Source organism: Crocodylus siamensis, chromosome 3 (genome assembly GCF_052110815.1).
Source record: "Crocodylus siamensis isolate JL-2025a chromosome 3, ASM5211081v1, whole genome shotgun sequence".
Lineage (NCBI taxonomy): Eukaryota > Metazoa > Chordata > Crocodylia > Crocodylidae > Crocodylus > Crocodylus siamensis.
In genome coordinates this window covers 215,263,496-215,284,773 of record NC_143397.1, presented here as the reverse complement: position 1 = coordinate 215,284,773, position 21,278 = coordinate 215,263,496, and the positions used below count along the sequence as shown (strand labels likewise).

The window sequence follows — 21,278 nt, the reverse complement described above, 5'->3', positions numbered from 1 at the left end:
AGGAGCACTGGGGGTGGCAGGGGTCACAAGACCCCAGCCAGGTGCCTGTCCAGTCTCCTCTTGAAGATCTCCAGGGAAGGTGAGAGCACCACCTCTCTGGGAAGCCTATTCCAGGCTCTGGCCACCCTTACCGTGAAGTAGTTTTTCCTAATATCTAACCTAAAGCTATCCTCCCTCAGCTTGTGGCCATTGTTCCTGGTGACTCCAAGGGGGGCCCTGGGAACAGACTTTCCCTGAGTCCCTGCTGCTGGCCCCTGATAAGGTTGTAGGCAGCCACAAGCCTCGCACTCACTGGCTCTGGCAGCGGCAATCAGTCTCTTGTGGAGACTGAAGAGATTCAGGTCCCTCAGCCTCTCCTCATAGGGCTGGCCACAGAGGCCCTCAAGCATACAAGTGGCCCTCCTCTGGACCCTCTCCAGGTTCCCCACATCTCTCTTGAAGTGCAGCGCCCAGAACTGGACACAGTACTCCAGAATGTATATCTGTCCTTCATTTTTTTGTAGATCCCTTCCATTTCCTCTCAGATATGCAGTGAAACGTCTCTCTTGGCCAAGGCCAGGGCTGTGTGAAATGGCTATGTCTCATTTCAATTTCAGATTCAGCGATTTAGGAGGACAGTGATTTGTTTTGGTGTTTCAGATCACTGCTCTGTTTCGATTTGGCCAGATCTGTTTAGGAGTTTCAATGCTGTTTCAGAGGTTCAGACTGGCCGGGGAAAGGCAAGCACAGCTGGGTGGCTGCAGGTTTTCCCGTGGCTTCTCCTGCCTTTTCCTGGGCAGAGAGAGCCATGGGAGATGCCCACATGGCTGCCCTGCCCAGCCCCATCCCGCTTCCGACCGGCCCCAGCCTAGTCCCGACCCCTTTTTTTATTTTTTAAGCCTCGCACTCACTGGCTCTGGCAGCGGCAATCAGGGCCTCTGAGGGCTCGTGGCAGAGCCCCCCCATGCAGTGCAGGGCACCGGGAATCACCCGCACCTCCCCCGCCTGGCACCCATGTGGCAGCTGCCCCATCTCATGGGTGCAGCACAGCTCAGCAGGGCACCGCACGCTGTCTGGGAGCTGGTGCAGCTCCGTCAGTCACCCGGAACCCAGCAGCGCTCAGCCCTAGTGGCCCCAGCTCCCAGACAGCGTGCAACACCTGCCAAACCATGCTGTAGAAACCTCTAGTAATTGTAGAAAGTTTTTGTACTAATTTCCACTGTTGCTGCCACTGGTGGAGCTGAGCCAGCAGTAGCAGTGTTGGTAAATACTTAACAGAAAAGACTGCTGTAGACAGCTGTGATAGATTTAGTAAGTGGGACCCAAAGTTCTGAATCTTAAGTAGTCTTCTGTGTTGCCTATGGTTCATCCCTTGAAGTGGTTTAGCTATTTCATTTAATATATGGGCTGTGAGGTTTACAGTATTTCAACAACGACTGCTTATAAGTGTTCATTTCTAGTGGTGGAAAACTTCTACCGCTAAGTGATTCTAGAAGAGGGAGCAGTACAAGCATTCAGCTTGCAACAGCCCTCTCTCCCCTGCTCTTTGCATCTTCCCAAGACTGGGGTGATTCTGGTCTGGGGAAGTTGAGGGTTGTTGCAGTCCTCCTCCTGTTCCCAGGGGGATTGGAGGAGCAAGGCAAAGCCCCTGCCTACTTCTCACTGGGGGCCCCAATATGCAAGGAGTTGGTGGGGCGGGGGTGCACGTGCATCCCTTGCAAAAAAGCGCCTGTTGGCGGTGCCTGCAGGTAGTCGCCGCTTGCCACCCACTGCCGGCAGGGCTGGCTGCATCTACAGGTGTTCCATGATCACCCTGGGAAGAGTGGGCTCAAAGCTGATGCAGGGGTGGGGGGTTGGGGGAGGATTAGGACTAGGCCTGAGATGGGGAGGAGGCTTGCCCCTGCCATCTCCCAGCTGCTGCAGTGTTGGGCTGGGTCCGCTGTTTTCCCCCCCACTGCCATGGTGGGCCCACTTCTCCCCCAGCTCGGGCTTGGTCCCACTCTTTCCCCCCTCCTCACGTCAGCTCCGAGCCTGCTCTTCCCCCCCTAACCTGCTGCTGCTGGGTCAGCCCAGCCCAGCTTCTACCCCCATTGCTGTGGCCCAGTTTCTCCCAATCCTTGGGCCCAGGCCTCTCTCCTCCTCACCGCGCTGCTGCTGCGGTGTGCTTGCTATTTCTCCCCCCTGCCGCTGCCACGTCATCCCACATCACCCCTGCAGGGAGTGATGACGGAAGGGGGGAGGGGCGAGCCGAGGCAAGCGTCGGTGTCCTCGTCCCCCTGCTACTTCTGTCGCCACCTGCAAGGAGCAGGGCAGGTCCACTCCGTTGCCTCCATCTCCAGGGAGTAGGGCAGGGAGAGAGGGCAGGCCAGCTGTGCTGGCCTCGCCCTCTTCCTCCCCCCGCCCCCGTCCTCTGTGTCCCCACCATCATGATGGCACTCCACCATGCCGCCAGCTCCTGTAGGAACGCTTGTCTCTCCTCAGATGGGCTGTTTGTTTACCTAGAAAATCTGTAACAGAAATAAATTCTCGTGGGTCTCTGAAATCCCCCTCTAGTGTTTCAGAACATCCATTTTGTGAATTGGATTATTGTCTAATCAGAAATTTCAATTTTAATGACACAAAGGGTGTTTCCCAACAGAAAATCAAATCTACTGAGGCAAACTTGGGAATTTGGATTAGTCCCTTGAAATGAGCGCAAATTACAGGCTCTACCTTAAGCGTTGGATGAGGTATTCTTACCTTACCCAGTGGTGACTTTAGTTTTGAAAATCATGATTAGTTACTTGTTAAACTAAGCAAAATACATTAAATGTTGTACTTAGCTATCAACAACCGTCATTATCTAGTTTTCTCAAGAGGCTTCTTCCATTGACTGTTAATGGGGCCAGAAACTTTTGTTGTCTGAATCTCTCCTGTCTAGGTAGCTTTGTTAGACCCCTATTCTCTTTTTAATGGACACTTTCTGTAGGTAGAGAGGCAGTTGGTAAGTAGGGCATTCTAATTTTGTTCTTTCTCATAATTTAATATATTGCTGCAGAGGAATTTTTAAAATGTGAAGGTGGGAACATTCAGTAGGATTTTAATTACTTCACATACAGCATACTTTCCAGTGGATGGCAGCCTGGAAAACTTCAAGGGTTTTTCTCCAGGTGCATATTCCTGTCCACAAACTTAAACAAGATTATGAAAGGAATGTCACTTTGATATCTAATTTTAATAACTGAGCTCTTCTGACACATCTGTGTTTTCATGTGCTCAGGACACGCATGGCCTGTTTAAAATCTGTTGTGAACTTTTAACTAAGTTACACCAGTAGTTCACTCTGTGAAACTTCAAATGGATGAGTGCAAGACAGGAGAGAGAATTTCAAGTGTCAAGAACTCCTTTTAGTACCTTAACACAAAAATATATTTAATTTCTTGTTGCTATAGTATGTGTAGGCATCATATAGAACACAAGAAAAGCATTGTCATTCAGAAGAACTATGTAACTATGTTCCTTCAGTAGTTTTACTGCTTTGTAAGTGGGACTGTTTACACTTCTATAGTCTCGGTGAAACATTGTAGTCATCATTCTTTCTAGGTGAAACATCATAGTAATCATTCTGGAGGGGATACCTGTTGGAGATGGATGGGTTTTGCATTGTTTTCTGAGGGTGGCAAGACTTGGACTTTCCAGTTTGCAGTTAATCTTTGAAAGAGAATTAATGTTCCTGCTTTGGATCTAAGAATAGCCTTCCTTCTGCAGTGTTCTGGTCTAGAAGGAACCTGAGGATGGGAGTGGGGAGAAGTCTTTGACTAAAATACTAGTGCAGGCATGTGCCTGTTTTTAAAAACAAACCAACCACCTAGTCCCAGATAAATACAGATTCAGATGCATGAAGAAGTTTGTCTCTTTGTCCAAAATTACAAAATTGGATAATGTGCAGTTCTTCCCTCTGTGTTACTTGGGGCTCCTACAGGATCCCTGCACTCCAGCTTAATCTCTTTCTAAATTCCACCAGCTGGGACTGATGCTGATGAGGCCTACTAGCTTGATTTTTTTGCATTGTTGTTTGGTCATTTGCAAAGACTGCTTTGGGAATTACAAGATTGACCTCTCTTCCTCTGTCTTCATACTGCCAGCTTTTAACTACCTATAACCCATGTTAATCCGTCTCTCCAAGTGATGCTTTTTACTCTTAGCTGGAAAAAAATTAATGCTTCTGTTGCAATTGAATTACTTTAATCTACATTATTATTATTCAACAGATAAACCAGTATTCTTGGTTTTGTATAAATGTAAGAAAATACTGCTTCAAGAACTGAAAGCCATTGTACAGTATATTCTGTTTAGATGCATAGTTTCGAAACAGACAGTTACATCGCCTGTTTCAAACTTAACATAAGCAGTGCTTGCTAACTAGGAACAACCTGTGGCTCAACTTTGTGACCTTAAGGTTTGTTATCGTATTACTCAGAGCACCCTATGCCTATAGCAGAAATCATGAAGTTGACAAGATCTAGTTCATGGAACAGTAGTCTGTACCCCATGGACTGGATCCAGCTCTGGAAACCATTGGATCTGACCTGTGGAGCTGGGGCTTTGGCAGCAGGGGATTTCACTTGTGCCATGGCCAGACAGCAGGTAGCTTTGTGTGCTGGTAAGGAGAAGCGGCAGTAATGATGCCTGGTTCCTGGTGCTGGCCAAACTTGGACCCAAGCTGGGTCATTCCAGCCAGCTGCTGGGAGGCGTTTCTGACAGCTAATCTGAGCAGTTGAGAACTGCTTATTTGAAGCTTGTAAATTAAATTGACCAGTAATGATTAATGAATTATGGAGTTAAGTATTCTATTAAAGCAATGGTGTCAGATGTGACCTGGATGCCCTGCCATTGTCACAGGTGCTGCTCTTCGGTCTTAACAAACCCACACAGGGCATGATGCATGCTGGACCAGCCCTGCAGGCAGGGCTCAGGATGCTGGCCTCATGCGGTGCCTGCCCCAGCTGTAGTACCTGCACATGCCACATGTAGTATGGGTCCTGGACTGGCTGGAGTAGGCACAGTTCCACTGTGGGTACCACGTGTGGTGCAGTCTGGCCAGGGCAGGCACTGCATGCAGCATGATGCCTACTCTGGTCTGAGATCTGCATTGCACTCTTGGCTGGACTACACTGCATGTGACACCTGTTCTGGTTGCTCTAGAATCTTCACCACACGTAGCACAGGGCCCAGGCCAGTTTAGATGATGCTGAGGGAGGGGGATAGGGTCTTTGGGCCTTGAAGCAGCCTGTGGACCAGCCCGGCATCCCTCATCTAGCCTGCAGGACCAGATGGGATTGGCGCCCATGTATTAAAGTACTCAGTGGGTCTGGAGAGCTCCTCTGCAGACAATGCATTTGTTATACAGTATTCCAGCAGTTCCAAATTCACCCAGCCCTGCTTGGCTGGATCCAGACTGCAGGGCTTCTAGCAGGTCAGATCCTTATCTGAAACCAGTGGCAGAGCTCATGGTATCAGGGAGCTGCAGGGTTTAATGCTTGTTGTTCACTGCTTGACACTAACATGCATGTCCAGCATGGCTCCATTACACCCCAGGTTTCTGTGGCTGCACCTCTGGGTGCCCCCACTCTCTCCAAGTTCACAGCTCCTCTTGGAGCCCAGCAGGCCAGATGGTGTAGTTTTGAAGATGGCCCATGTTGTTAGTAATAGGCAAAAAACTGTGACAAGAATTGTGCCATGCAAATTTTGCATTCCACCCAAATGCAGATAAATGGAGTGCACTGGGATTTTATTATCTTAGTAAATTAAAGTCCTCTCATGTTAGTACATTTAGTATGTGGAGATCTTTTTCTGGCTGCAAAGTACATCATTATAAAATGTATTTTATTGTGGTTTAACTTCTATTATAATAGAGCCGGTTCAGTGCTTTTGTCTTTTCACTTTTTTTAATATTTACATGTATGGACAACTTTCAATAATAATGATTCTTTTGTGCTTCCCTATACCCTCTGTTTGATCTGTTGAGTCTTTTTATAGACTGATATGGCAGATTTTAAGTACATAAATAATTTAGTTGAGCTATTTACTCATTTACATATTTTTCAGGGCCAGAACCTAAGTAGAATGTCCAGTTAGACTAGTTCAGGGCACAAACGCAGGATTCTCTAAAACAAGACTTAATTTTAATTTTAGTGTAATAAATTAAATACTTTGCATTAATTCACTATAAAAATGTTGTCAATGTGATATCCTGTAGCAAAATATTTCAGCTGAAATGGTCAATAAAGTTTGGGTTCATGTTTTCAGAGGAAGCAAGAAGTGATTATTCAAATTTAGATCCAAGATATCTATGAGGTCTACTTTACAGAATAACCATATGCTTCACTTAGCTAATGAAGCACTTTCAGAAGCTGCTAGAAAATGTAATAAATGCAGCTGAAGTCACCAATCAAAGCATCAAATCAGAAACAGAAAAGGGATATGCTACCAACATGAACTGTAAACAGGACAACAAGTGATCTTGCATTTACACTGAAGATAAAAAAAATGACATTGGTGACCTTCCAATAAAACAAGTTTAAGACCAAAATAGTTTCTATAAAAAAAAACAAAACTGTGTCCAAATATCTGTACAGTTATCAGACTTGATCTCCCTCCCCTCTCCTTTTCTCTCCCCAAAAAAGTTTTACTAGGGGGGAGAATAAAATAGAACTAGTGCTATAGCAAGAATTTTTATCGCTCCTGAAAGAAGTAGTCCAGGAATTGAAATGCAAGAAGCAAGACAACCTGATAAGTATGTCGGTGGATTTATGTGGCTTATTGATAGAAATGCCATCTGTTTGAGATGATCAAGAATCTGTTTGATTCCTTTCCACCTTGGAACTCCTACTTAGGTGTGAGAGGAGCATTCAACTGTGCTGATATTGTTTGAGGTACCTTGGTAATACAATTATTGGGACTGTTTTGATCTTCTTAATACTATATTTGTACCAATATGATACTATTCGTTTTAGTAGATTTAGTTCTGATTTTACATGGATATGGGCTAGATCAGTTCAAGACAGTAGTATTTGAAATCTGTGTTTCAGAATGGCTAGGGTTTTTTGTAGCATGACCCTTGTTTAAGTTTTGGAAAAAATCATGATGGACACTGAAAAGCTACCTCTCTTTAGAAATAATTGTTAAGTACTGCTCTGTTTCTAGTGTAAAAGTGGAGAATGTGAGGAACAGTAAGGTTATAGGTAACCTATTCTGGTTATAATTGTGAATTCTTACTTGCAGTGTCTGAACACTTTTTTTTTTTTCCTGATGACTAAGTAGTGCTATAGAGCATACTCCCATGTCTCTCAAGGATTCTGTAGCTCGGGGGTTGTCTAGCTCAAGGGGGTACTTGAGAAAGCTCTAGGGGGTGTATACAGACAGGTAGGGATGGAGCTCTGACATGCAGAAGGCTGTGTTGTCACACAGGCATCACTCACCTGGCTGGACGTGGGAGGCGGGGGAAGCTCATATGCGGCGGCTGCTGTCACTCTGCATCTGGCTGCACACCCCCCGCCTCTCCCCCCCTGCTCTGCATCCAGCTGCCAGGGTACGCTGACCCAAAAAGGGTGAAAACCCCTGCTCTAGCTCAGTGGTTTTCAACATTTGTTGTACCAAAACCCATTTGTAAACATCGATGGCCAGTCCCAACCTGCTGCCCCCAGCCCCAAAGTGTGTGGGGCAGGGTGTGAGTATATGTGGGGAGAGAGGGACCCAAGCAGCCCCTTGCAGGCTGGAACTTTACCAGCCTGCAAGGGAAAAGCCATGATTTCCCATACTTTGTTTGCGACCCTTTCATATATTCTTGCAACTCACTCTTTTGGGTTGTGACCCACAGGTTAAGAAATGCTGCTCTAGCTCACTGCAGTTAGACTCTCCACAGAACTGCATTTCTTATCCCAACTTTTAAAACCAGTCAAACAGCCACTGTATTTTTAAACAGTCGGGTATTGTCTTTACTGCTCTTTCAGGTGTAACATGTAGATTGTGATGGAAATTGCTACCTTTAGTAAAGGCATTATCTCGAGTTAATTTTTACTTTTATTTTCAATAAGGAGTATTCCAAATGTGTAGTGCACATCTGCTTTGCTAATATTAAATTAAGTTTTTTAAAAGGTGCTAGGAAATGTCATGGTCATAGGCAGCGGAAGGGGGACTAACAGGGCTCACTCCCCCCCCCCCCAACACATGGCAGCAGATAGGGCTGTAAGGTAGAGGGGGCATACTCGGGTACCCTGTGTACTTGCAGCTGGCCAGCTGAAGGCAGGTAAGTTTCTTTCAATCTTTATCACTGCCTGGGCTTTGGGGGGTGGGGGCAGATTGAGACCCCCACAGTGCAGAAGAGAGTGGGGTAGGGGCAAGGCGAATCCATTCACCCTTGCCCTGCTTCCTCCTGCACTGTGGGGATTGTCCCACAATCCGGCCTGACCAGGGCCGCACTCACAGTGAGTAGAGCCCTGGCTGGGCTGGGTCATGAGACAGTTGGAGCCCAGCAGCTCCTCGAGAGATCTGGTGCCAGGGAGCTGGGGTGGGGGGGGGGGCATGTGCCCCCCCCGAACTTTGCATGGGGCAAGGGTGGGCCACAGCTGCTAGCTGGGCTCTTTGCTCCTGGCCTCTGTTTGGCTGCTGTCACTGCTTTCAAAACAGTGGTGGGAGTGAGATATAGAGGCAGGAAACAGAGGCTGAACCCAACTGTGCCTGCCCTTGCCCTGTGCAAAGATTGGAGTGGGGGAGGGCATGGGCCCCACCACCCTGACTCCCCAGCGCTGCACTAACTCTGGACGAGTTGCCAGGCTCCAATTGTCCCGTGACCTGGTCCAGCTGGGTCATGGCTCCCTATGGAACTTCCCCTAGTTCCCCTGTGCAGTGTGTCTGGAAGAGCTGCTGGGTTGTGCTGAGATCTTCCCGGGGACAACTCGGGGTAGGCGTGGGGGTGCCGGGGGTGGCCTGGCAGTGCAGCCAGGCCTGGTCTCATTCTGGCTTCTGTCTCCACATCTCCCCAGGCAGTGTGGGTCTGGGGCCGGTGCAGGACTGGGAGGTGGTGGCTCACGAGGCTCTCTGGTGCAAGGGAACGGGTGTGGGAAAGGGTGTCTGCATGGGCACAGAAGGCCCTGGGCTCAATCCTGGCTCTGCTCCACTCCCTCCTAATTCCTGCCCAGTCCCAGCCCCACTTTCCCATGGGACGGGCGCATCAAGAAAAGAAGTTAAAGGATAAAAGGAAAGAAAAGTGTTATTAGGGTCTGCATTTGTATGTTTCTGGAAGACCAAGGTTGTGTGATGATTCCAAAGAAAATATTTGTTCTGGTTCAGACAGCGTCCAAAGTCATAGAATTAAGATAAATTACTTTATTAGCTGTACTGCATTGCTTTTGCTGCTGCCTGTAAATGGGACCCATGCTACGTCAAACAACCTCCTAACAGTTAGGCATGTCATGGGAAATTATTTCACATGGGCATCCTAATCCAAGGAGTACAACTTTGTAGATGGCAAAAGGGCATTCCATTTACGGAAGGAAGCAAGTCAGCTTGAAGCATGAGAAGCGAAAGGTTTTCACAGTGATCCCTAGTGACATGTAATATGAAGTAAAATAGACGTTTTCTCAGGGCTGTGTTTTGTTTTTGTTTGGGTTTTTGTTTTTTTGTTTTTTCAGCATCTTTCTTTTCTCTCTCTTTTTTTTTTTTTTTTCCACAGTGGATGGAACTGAGGTTTAACACTCTGGCAAAATGCCCGCACTGCAAAAAAATGTAAGTTGCCTAAAAATGCTAATATTGTTGAGAGGTTCTTTGGAAACCAATTTAAAACTGCTAAGCATATATCAGATGTTATTGGTTAAGAACAATCTGTTTACAGATATTTTTCTCTATGGATCTGAGAATACACAGGCATGGATCTGAGAATTGTCTGCTTTAATTCTTGAGAAGTAGCTTTAATTCTTGAGAAGTAGCTTTAATATATAGGTTTGATTTGTAAATGATTTGATTGTTAGTGTCAGGGTAGAAAATATTCTGCTAATAGCAGGAATAAATAGATTACTAAAACCTAGCAGCAATTCAGATTCTTTTTAATAAGATGTCCTTAGAATGTTATCATTTCATTCAATTAATCAGGATGTCATGGTTAAATATGTAGTTTGCCTTCACTTTGGGACAGTGGACACAAGAAATAAAAGCTATCCTCTATTTATTTATTCATTTGTAATGCACTTTAAGCTTCCTTCATGTCCCCAAAAAAACTAATTCAAGTTTAGTATCTTCTTTGCTCACTGTATGCAACTAACTGGAGACTAAATTCTAACCTGGTAAGGAGTGGGAGACTGTGCCAAGAAGGAGAGTGAAAGTAATAAAACATATATTAACAACAACAACAAAAAATAGAAAGCAGGCTTAAATTTTGCAATTGTTAAATGGGGTTAGTAATATTTTGAAACATTTGAAGATAAAATGTATGTTCCCAACAGTGCCTAGAATGTGTACAAAACAAGATGATCACAAGTATATGGCATAAAACACATGAAATCAAGTTGCTTTGGAAACTTGATTCCTATTTTATGTGGAGGTTCCTCTCTTTCCTTGATTTGTTTTATGCTGGTCCTGATCATGGGAACAACACCTTTGCATTGAAAGGGAAGAGCCACTGACCCAGGTGTGTATCATATAAAAACGTAGATACTTATCTATCTGACCATCCTTTCTATGTGAGTGGTCTGGTTTTCAAAAGTGATTTTACTTTTCACCTATCACTGAAGTTATTGAGGAAGAATTGCCAGTTTGGGAGGATGCTTTTGGAAATCTTGAGTCAGGGGAGCATGATGAAAAAAATGAATGATTGTGCATGGGTTAGCAGACACTACTTGGTTTAGGCCAGATAAACTGTAGAGCCTGTATCAGTTCTTGTACTCAAGAAACAAAGTCCTGTCTATGTTAGCAGTAAGTATATCCAGCATTTCTCTTCAGGTCTAAGTATTAACGTTAATCACATTTAGCTTTAAAATATAGCACACTGTATTCCACAGTAGATCTTCAAGACCTCCTTTTTTCCTGACATTGTCCTTAAAACACAGGATATCTAAATATTTATTTTAAACAGGCACTTTTTTTTTTAGTTCAAGTTAACAAAACAGGGCAAGGGGAAGGGGTGGAACCTCAGCTTTTTGTTGCAGCCCTCCTTCCTCTTCTGTTCTCTGTTTTGTCCTCCTTTTCCCATGTCAGGCTATTCAAATGATATCTAATTAGAGCAAGGACCTGCTACTTTCCTTGTTCTTGTTCCTTTTCCTTGTCCTGTCCACCTTGACTTGTTAGCAAGAGTGTTTTCCCCATTCATGCGGTTGTGGACACAATTTTTTATGTAGCCTAGCTGGCATGTTGTTTACTCAACTTTTTAGGAAGGTGAATATTGTGTTTGGGCAAGAAAGAATCATTCTTTGTTCAGAATTATTCTTCTGAGTAACATTAGCACACATAAATACACGTGTAAATATATTTGCAAATGGTTTCTTTTTAGGTTCTGTATAACTCTGCAAATGATTTGCACACACATCTGGGGGCCAGAATCTGGCTAGTAAAATCTTTGGGGTTTCTGAAGTGTGTACATAATAACAGAACTAAAGGTGAGGCCTAGAGAAACAGAGGAAAAACAAAATGGCCATGTCCAGATGAGCAGAGGCATGTGGTTTGTGGCACCACCAAGTGCATGGGTATGTTAAAATGTGCCCTGCACTGGAAATCTACAGAGTTGTGGGGTGAAATTTGCTACCAAAAAAGCTCCAGGAAAAAAGTGAAGCGGAGCACTCTACCGTAGCATGTATTGGGAGAAGTGAAGGCTTGGTCTTCCAGGGAGACATTCTGTCCGGCAACAAGAGTGTCTCGATGCTCCATTTGTGCCCCAGCACGCAGAGACCTGGGAGGAGCTGGGCAAGAGCAGTTGGCTCACAGCAGGGCAATTTGTCCTGCAACAAAGTGCACATGTAGGGGAGTATGCTGAGGCACAAAGTAGCAGCACAAGTCTGTGCTGCTGCAAGTGCATGCCCTTGCTCATCTGGACACAGCCAATTTGTGTAAAGCTAGAATCGCACCAAATGCTTTTGGAACACAAATGTAATGAATCAGTGACTTTCAAAAACAACATTTTAAGTCTAGGAACATACTTAATTCACGGTTTTGCAGATTACGTGGAAACTGTGAAATCTGGGATTGCCCATGAAATCTGCAAAATCAAAACAACAACAAAAAACTTAATAAAAATAATATGCCAACTCCCTACTGTAAGCGAGTAGTCCTTGCTGCTGGGAGGGGAAGGCACTGACTGGTGAGTGGGCATGAAGCTCAGCAGACAAGATGATGGCTGCCCCCTTCTCCCTCCTTCCCTGCCAGACTCTCAGCCAGTCAGTGCCGAGGGGCAGGGTGGCCCAAAGGGCATCCAGCAATCAAGATGGCGGCCACCCCCTCATCCCATCTGCCTTCTCCATGGAGCCTTTCTGCCAAGCAGCACCAAGGAGCAGGACCACTGCGAAATGCCTGAGAAATCAGCTCTACATGCTGTGAGCAGGCTGCAAAAAACCTTTTTCTTGTTGTGATTTTAAGTAGGTCCTTATTTTACATCTGGGTATGGTATCTGTTTACGTCTGTGTAACTACTATGTCACCCCTTTAGTTGCTGTCACAAGTTTTAACATTAAGATTTTTTGAGTGGTTGAGTTATTCCTTTATATAGACTGCCTGCAAGGTAACTTCTGAAGAGAATGAGACCACTCATAATATAGATGCAGAGAGCAAAATCATTAGCTTGTAAGAAATAACGTAGATTAACAGCTCAATTTTGAAAGTAATCAACTTGATGCATAGTGCTACTTGTGTCAGTTTATCTGTTGAAAATGGCTTAACAAAGGAGCTGTAATAAAAGCTTCAAATGTTTAGTGGCTCTTGCTTATGTAAATGGTTGAGGTCCAACATATGTAAGCGATCCAATGGGATCTCCAAATATAACTGAGAGTAGTGACTCTGTTCCAGTGCTTTTATAGTGTCAACTATAGCCTTGGTGAGGGAAGGAGTATGTACCTTTTTGTATGTTGTTAGTACGGTAGGTAGGAATGGGACAGATGCAGAGGGGATGCAGTGCACGCGTCCCCTCCCCACTTCATTTGAGGCCACAGGAGCAGCAAATCGGATAAGACTCTGTCCCTCACTTCCCCTCTGCTCAACAGCATGTCCCCAGGGTCCCCTTCTCTCCCCTCCCCTCCCCGCCCCTGTTGTTCCTACTGTCTCTGGCTGCCCTGGGTAGGGCAGGTGGGGGTAGCTGTGTTCCTACCCAGTTCCATCTAGGCTGCTTGGGAGATTGGTCTCAGCTTGGGCCAGCAGTGGTGGCAGGTGGGTTCCTCTTTCCTGACCAAATCCCCCCCGCTCCCCTGGTGTTCCTTGTTGGCATGGGAGCAGGCTCAGGAGATTGAATCCACCTACCACTGCCTCTGTTCCTGGCTGAGCCTGGTTCCCTATGCAGGCCCAGCTAGAACAGGGGCAGGGTGGATAGGAGAGGAGGTATTGCTGAGCATGGCGGAGGTGCTGGCGGGGAGCAGTGGAGGTTCTTACCTGTCAGACTAAAAATCCCGTATTTGCTTGTTTGGTGTGGCATACTCACCCCAGTGGGGTTGGGGTGCAGCCCCCCCTGCAGTCACTGCTTTTTCACTCCCCTTTACAAAATCCTGGCTGTGCCTATAGATAGGATCTTTTAAATCTTCACTCCAAAAGCTGGGACAGGGGAGCATCAATATTTCCTCTGCTCATATACAGTATTCAGTTCTCATTAAAATTCCTGTGTCCTCCCCAGCCTACCCCCCCTCCCTCATCTTCTTCCTGGAAAACATTTAAGCAACTTTAGAAATGGTAAGATTATGAAATAAGTCAGTGAAGAAGAAAGCTTAGAAGAGTTGGTGGGGGTGGGGAGTCTTTTTTATTCAGACTGCTCAGAAGTCTTTAGTGTGGTGATAAACAGGTTTATCTCCTGTGTCTGACCTACTATTATGAAGAGTAGGTCTTTGTTAATAATTCAATGTCCTTGCCCTTTTTATGTAAGTCTTGAACATACTTTCCCTGTTTGTCCAAGGGGGTGGAGGGAGTTCTGACGCTCCTAATATTTTGAAAGTGAAAAAATGACACTTAAACAACACAGTTCAGATTCTTCGAGTCCTGCCTACACTAAATCCTTCTTGTGCTTTCAGGTGATGTATTTATGGCATGAGGGAAGCTGTGCTTTCCCCATCCATCTTGGTTGCTCTCTGAATGTCCCTGTTTTAAGTTCCAGATATGTTCCCTTTCTCATTACCATTTAATGAAAAGATTCTTCTGGTCATCCATTCTTCAGTTGTCCTTTCACCCCAGTGACATACTTCCAATTTCTTAACACAGGTTATGGCAGGTATCTGGAGCATGTCCTACTTTTCTGTAAAGCTCTGGACTACTTGTAGTATGAGGCTACTAACTAGCATGAAACCTACAGGCTGGGGAACTCCCTTCTCGTCAGTGCAGAGGCAGAAAAGGATCTTGGAGTCGTCATTGATGCCAAGATGAACATGGGCTGGCAGTGTGGGGATGCAGTCAGGAAGGCCAGTTGCACCTTGTCATGCATCCACAGATGCATCTCAAGCAGATCCAAGGAGGTGATCCTCCCCCTCTATGCAGCACTGTCCAGGCCGCAGCTGGAGTACTCCATCCAGTTTTGGGTGCTGCACTTCAGGAGGGGTGTGGACAACATGGAGAAGGTCCAGAGGAGGGCTACTCGCATGATCAGGGGGCGGCAGAGCAGGCCCTACAAGGAGAGACTACAGGACCTGAACCTGTTCAGCCTCCACAAGAGAAGGCTGAGGGGGGATCTGGTGGCCTGTTACAAACTAGTCAGAGGGGACCAGCAGGCACTGGGCGAGTCCCTGTTCCCCCTGGAACACTACCAGGAGTGATCAGGAATAATGGTCACAAGCTGGCAGAGGGTAAATTCAGATTAGACATCAGGAGGCACTACTTCACTGTCAGGATGGCTAGGATCTGGAACCAACTTCCAAACAAAGTGGTGCTGGCTCCTACCTTGATGGTCTTTAAGACAAGGCTGAACAAACACCTTGCTGGGGTCATTTGACCGCAGCACTCTTTCCTGCCATGACAGGGGGTTGGACTTGGGACCTGAGCAGATCATCTTCCGACCCTACCAACTATGAAACTATGAATTCTAGCCAATTATGGGGTAACTGTGATGGAACTAGTTTCCACTAATAATAGGTCTAGTTTAAATGGACTTGGGGACAAACTGGGCTTTAAATTTTGTTTGTTTGTTTTTTTACGTGAACACATTCTGAAATATTGTTTAAGTTGCTGCTCTTCAGGTGGTTCTGTCACATGGGATAGGATTAATATTTTCTAGTATTCACGTCACTTGTGTGTAAAGTATATTCTAACATTAGTCATTACATCTATCAAGTAGCTTTACTGCGGAATGTTTATGTGGCCTTGGACCCTTAACCTCTCTGTGCCTAAGTTGTTCTGGGGGGTTTTGCTTTCTAATATTGCCTGCTGTATAGTTTCACTTAGCTAATTTGTTTGGGGTTTTTTTGTTTGTTTTTTTGGTCCCATAAAATGTTGTGCAATGTAGTAGCTTCATCTCTGGCTCCGAGTCTCCCTATCTTTCTTCATTTAGAGGAGGGGAAGGAATATGGAAAAATAAATCCCAAACAGTGTTGTAGTGCTAAGATTGCAAAATCAAGAACGCAAGACATAGAAACCTTAGAAGTACAATCTTCCCCCCTCCCCCTGTATTAATTTGGCCATACTATGATTTATATGGAATGTGTATATATCCTGGCATGGATATAATAGGTAGTACTTACCTTCTTTGTTAAAAATGTGGGGATGGTTAATAGGACCTTGCACTTGCACTGTTTTAAACATTTGTGAGGTGAGGCTTCTACACTGAAGCATTCTTGGGGGAACAGTTAGCATGCAGAGTCACTTTTTATGGCCTGCGAAGGAGGCATTCACCACTAGCTTGCTGCATAATTTCAACTCTTGCATCTCAAGATATAGCTAAAATTGGTTGTGTCACAAGGCAGTGTATTAGCTTGAGGACCCCTTCCCTATGTTGGGAGAATTTGGAAATCCCTTGTGGATAAACACGAGTGATGTAAAGCCTCTTAAAGCAATCCATTTGAAAGCTTTCCAAGAAGAACATTTCAAGAATTCTAGTCACACGCTAAACATGTGAAACCTTGCTGTGCTTTTAATTCAGCAGTTTGTGAACTTGAGTCATATGACACAGCTTGTTCAGCTTTTGCTTTCTCTTGTATACTTTCCCTTTTAGAAATGAACGTTTTAGTTGTATCAAGATCCAAAGGAAACATATTTTTTTCTTTTCATCTTCATACACAGAGTTCAGGTATTATAATATTATTTCCAGGGCCATTTCTTGATCATATACCAGGAAACGTGAAATATGTTTCAAGACAGGTGGAGACCTACCTTTTTGGCAGGCATGCCACAAATTCTGTCCAGTTTTGGGCAGGAGCCACCTCCACAGTCCACCTGGTGGGACCAGACACAGGTGTGCTATTAGCACACTGAAACAGATAGTGCTTAGAGATTGTTACAACACTGTTAACCCTTAAAAGGAATGTGAAATACAAACACAGATAGACTTTGATTTTAGGACACCAAGTTAACTTTATTAGTAAACAGTTTTTTTTATTCAGAGAGAAAAACATTCAGTACTATAATCTCACCCAATCCCAGATGTTACTTTGCTCAACAGAAAAGACAGCTGCTCAGTTCCTGAAGTCAAAGGGTGTGCCATTGGCTGGGAGGGTTCAGATAGGTATTATGACAGTAACATCTAACTTTCTTGCTGTCCCCCTTTCATGCTTTTCAACTTCACTCCTGTTGATGACTCCTTGCTTTTGGATTGGTCTTGCTGCAGTCAGCATATTGTCCATATTTTTATCCTCTTAGTATGTTCCTTTGTTCAACAGACCCATCGCAAGCACACCTTTTCATTTGGCCTTTTTCTGGTATCTTACTTTGAGCTTTGTCATTGCCCTTATCACTTTTCATTAACATATCCAATCCTTTCATCCCTCTGATTTAAGCTGGTTAGTGCCAAGTTCAGTTCATCTGAGCTGGTAACAAGGCCATGCTGTGTTATGTTAAAAGAACTTCTCACAGTGATAAAAAGAAAAGATATATTATAATGAGCACTATGAACTCTACAAAAATAACTCATGGCCAGCTAATAAACTAAAAAATTCATGAGGCTATACAAAACTTAAGCAGCAATGATTAAATAAGGCTAAATATAAACAATACTATAATTCACCACTCTATAAGGAGGTGCAACTTCAAAGCATAAAATATAACAAGCTACCATGTGGAGCAGGGCACCAAGACTCATTGCCCTGCACCAGCCATACCACCAGCCATGCGGTGAGTAATGGACTGGGCGGGGGGCTGTGTTGCCCTAATCCTCTGGCCACCAGAGGGGAGGTGGAGTGAGGGACGGCATGGGTGGCCTGAGGGGAGCAGCAGTGCCTGGGCCATACCCCTACTCTGACCCACACATTGTGGTGCTGGAGACTGGGGGGGGGGGGCTGCAGGTCAGGAGTGAGGGGCACTGGCAGGGCCAGGGGGCTGCAAGTTGAGAGTGAAGGGCACCTGTAGGGCTGGAGGGGTAGGGGATTGGGAGTTAGGGACACTGGCAGGGCTAGGGGGCTGCAGGCCAGTAGTGAGAGGGCCCTGGAGTCCAAAAGGGTTGAGAACCACTAGACTAGATGACCTCCTGAGATCCCTTCCAACCCTAATTTTTCTGTAATTCTAAATTAATCCCACTCCCCCAAGTGCCACTCTGAGCCCCTTCCCTTTCCTGATCTGATGTGCTGCTTCTTACCTTGTGCTCCATGCCCAATCTGCTGCTTTGCTTTCTGTCCCATCTGCCAGTGTCCCGCCTGTTCCCTTCCTGATCTGCCATGTGCCTCACACAGCAGCTGCCTGTATCATGTATGCCAGAGGTTGTTTCAGGAGGTGCTAACAAACATGCAAACCATTCATACTTAGAATGGGAAATCCATGTATTTCACTCAAACATTTATAATTTCCATTTCTGGCCCTTCCAGTTTCTTTACAGATTCAGTACATTTCAATAGAATTAAGTGTGCTCCCATTTTTCCTCAGCAACATTTCTATCTATAGTCCTGCATTGGCAAATGTTATTTTATAATGCTTTTCCCTAGTGAAAGCCTATTCCCAACATTGACTAGTACTTTAGCTTCAGTCTGTAGAGTAGTAAGACTTGTATGGAGCCAAGCTGTGGTGTGGCAAAGCACAACAAAAATTGTTCCTCACCCCCCCATGGCTGCTAGTTGTTCAAAAGGGGACCATGTCCTTTTTGATCCTATCTCCACTAGTGTGTTTAATGTATGGATACTGTCTATCCAAGGTGTATGTGCTTACCAACCATGTTTTACTTCCTTACTCCCTCCCCGGGGAGCTCTACCTGTAATTGTGATTGGCAGGAACGCTGTGCACACCTGTATTGCACCAGTTCATGCAACCCAAAGCTGCTTAGTGCAGACTCTTTTCCATAGTGTGGAATGGTGCTAACACATTTTGAAGTGCTTTCTTTGGATCCTGTGTCTTCTGTGGCAATACTGGGCAATTTTAGATGGTCTCTGGCTTGGTTCTTATCTCTGGGAATGCTTTGTGATGGGGTTGGAAATGCAGGATGTTAATGCATCTTTTTTTGTCATGATCAGATAATCTTATCTGTAACGAGTTTTTGACCAGGTCTGAAGTGTGTTTTGTGTCTAGTTTTCTTCCTAGAGATCAGTGGATCCAACAGGATAACTTTAGATGAGTGGTAACATTCCCAATAGGGAATCCTCCAAGTGGTCTAGTAAAACAAGGTTTTGTAATCAGTAGCATAAGAGCATCAGAAACACTGTTCCTTGTTCTACCATCCTCTTGAAAATTATTCTGGTACATAGTGGCAAGCAACAGTGGCTGAAACTTTTTAAATTGGAGTCCAGGTGTGAATCCAGAGGAGGTTCAGTGGCAGGGTAACATGCTCCACTATGTAAGCAACAGACAGACTTTGCAGGTGGGGAATAGGCCCTAAAGCAGATAAGCCCTCTTTTTCCCTTCTTCCTGCCTTCCCTTGAATCTTGTCTGGGACCAGATGTTAAGTGTCGCATGGTGCCATTCAAAGTCATGGGACTAGTAGAGTTGAGGTCTGGACAGATTTATTTTTTTTTTATACATCAGTTGTTTGTGGATCCCAACGTTCCAACAGCAGAGTATATCTGTGTAATGTGTATCCATAGGGATGGTAGGCTATACCCCACAGTCCCAGTGAGCACTTTGAAGCCCATCCCAGATCTTGCCAGGAATGCGTGAGGGCCAGGAGAGATGTAGGTGCAAGATGGGGGGGACCATAGGAGACATTTGGAGAAAGGCATTAGCATATTATGTGATCTAAACAACCTGGGGAAAGTTCAGGAGACCCAAAACCCCATGGAGCCATCAAGAATTGGAGGGAGGAGACCTGGAGTAGGTTGGAGAAGGTCCAGATGTTATTCAAAGACAACGTAGGATTCTCTCTCTTCTGTTCTGTATGGTTGTTCTGTGCCAGCAGGGTCATGATAGACCCCAGCTTTATCTTCCCAGGATCCTCATTTTGTGTTACAAGAGGACCTCCTAATGAGAGCTGTGAGACACAAAGCTATAGGGACATAATGGTATATGCTGTTGGTGCCAAAGCAGTAATAAAACCAAGTGTTAAAGTTAGACCCCTGCATACCATGGGCAGGTCACTTGGGGACTGAGAAGACACGAGAGGGTGTTCTATGAAATTCTGGCTAGGAGTCTACCAAAACATCAAAGACTGCTGCGTGTCCTGCCCAGAATGCCAGCTAGTTGGGCCCAGGCCCACAGAGAACCCAGTTAGTACCCAGCCCAGGTCAGCAATATATTTGAGTGGGTGGGATTGGTCTTATTTGGGCTGCTGAAGCCAAATGCCAACTGTTGCTGTTTTACTCCTGTCCCGCTAAACTATGGTAACTGATACCTAGAAGCAGTGATCATCTATTCGGCCTTGGCTTAAACAGTCACTTCAACATTTATTAACATTTATTTTTTGGCAGGGATTCCCCAGGAGAGCACCATATTTATGTCACAGTTGTAGGAGGCCTTGGATCCATTAGGCAAAGACCTCAGTTTACCATCCCCAAATAGATGGATTGGTTGAGTGATTCAACTAAATGTTAAAAGGGATGGTATGGTAGCTGGGGAACATGGAAACTGTTAGATTGGATATCTGGAAAAACTTCTTCACTGTGAGAATAGCGAAGCAGTGGAGTAGACTGCCTAGGCAAGTTGTGGACTCCCCCTCACTGGAGGTGTTCAAGAAGAGGTTGGACAGCTGCTATTCAAGGAAGATGTTTGCTATGCTTATTTTCCACTATGGGTATTTCCTATGCTTCTAGGCTTTACTGGTTTCTCCCCTCCCCACCCCCTCCCACACACTTGTGCTATACATACCAAGATGTTTTTAAGCCTCCCCAGAGGCATTGGGTATTGGCTACAGGTAAGGATGGGGACTTCAACTGGGGTGTGCTGGTTCTGTTAGGAAGCTGAGAGGTTCCTAGCTAGAGGGTCTTTCCCCTCTCCCCAGGGTCAGATCAGTAGCCATATTTAGGGTCAGGAAGGAATTTTACCTCATTGCAGAGATCTGAGTTGGAAAATTTTCCAGTGCTTTATTTTTCTGTAGGAAATTTTTCCATTTCTAAAAATTAATTGTTTCATAAAATTCATTAGTAACAGTGAATGGATGCCAGTACAATATTAGGCACAGTAGACACCTCTAAGAAAATGGTGGTGGGTCAACTTCATTCCTCAGGGTATTTCATAGATTTCATAGACATTAGGGCTGGAAGGGACCTCGGGAGATCGAGTCCAGCCCCCTGCCCAAAGGGCAGGAAGTCAGCTGGGGTCATAGGATCCCAGCAAGATAAGCATCCAATTTACTCTTGAAGGTATTCAGTGTAGGTGCTTGAACCACCTCCGCTGGCAGACTGTTCCAGACCTTGGGGGCTCGGACAGTAAAGAAATTCTTCCTTATGTCCAGCCTGAAATGGTCTTGCAGGGGTTTGTGACTGTTCGACCTCGTCATCCCTTGGGGCGCTCTGGTGAACAGACATTCCCCCAGATCCTGGTGGTCACCCCTGATAAACTTATAGGTGGCCATCAGATCACCCCTGA

At 45.3% G+C, this 21,278-nt stretch overlaps 1 protein-coding gene across 1 annotated transcript in view; it reads left to right on the top strand.

The window, feature by feature from the left end:
- The window catches only part of PIP4P2 (phosphatidylinositol-4,5-bisphosphate 4-phosphatase 2), a 50,672-nt gene that overhangs the window by 17,609 nt on the left and 11,785 nt on the right, over nt 1-21,278 (top strand). The window contains exon 5 of the mRNA XM_090040316.1: nt 9,692-9,744. Within this exon, the coding sequence (XP_089896442.1) occupies nt 9,692-9,744 (53 nt within the window). The remainder of the gene's footprint in view (nt 1-9,691; nt 9,745-21,278) is intronic.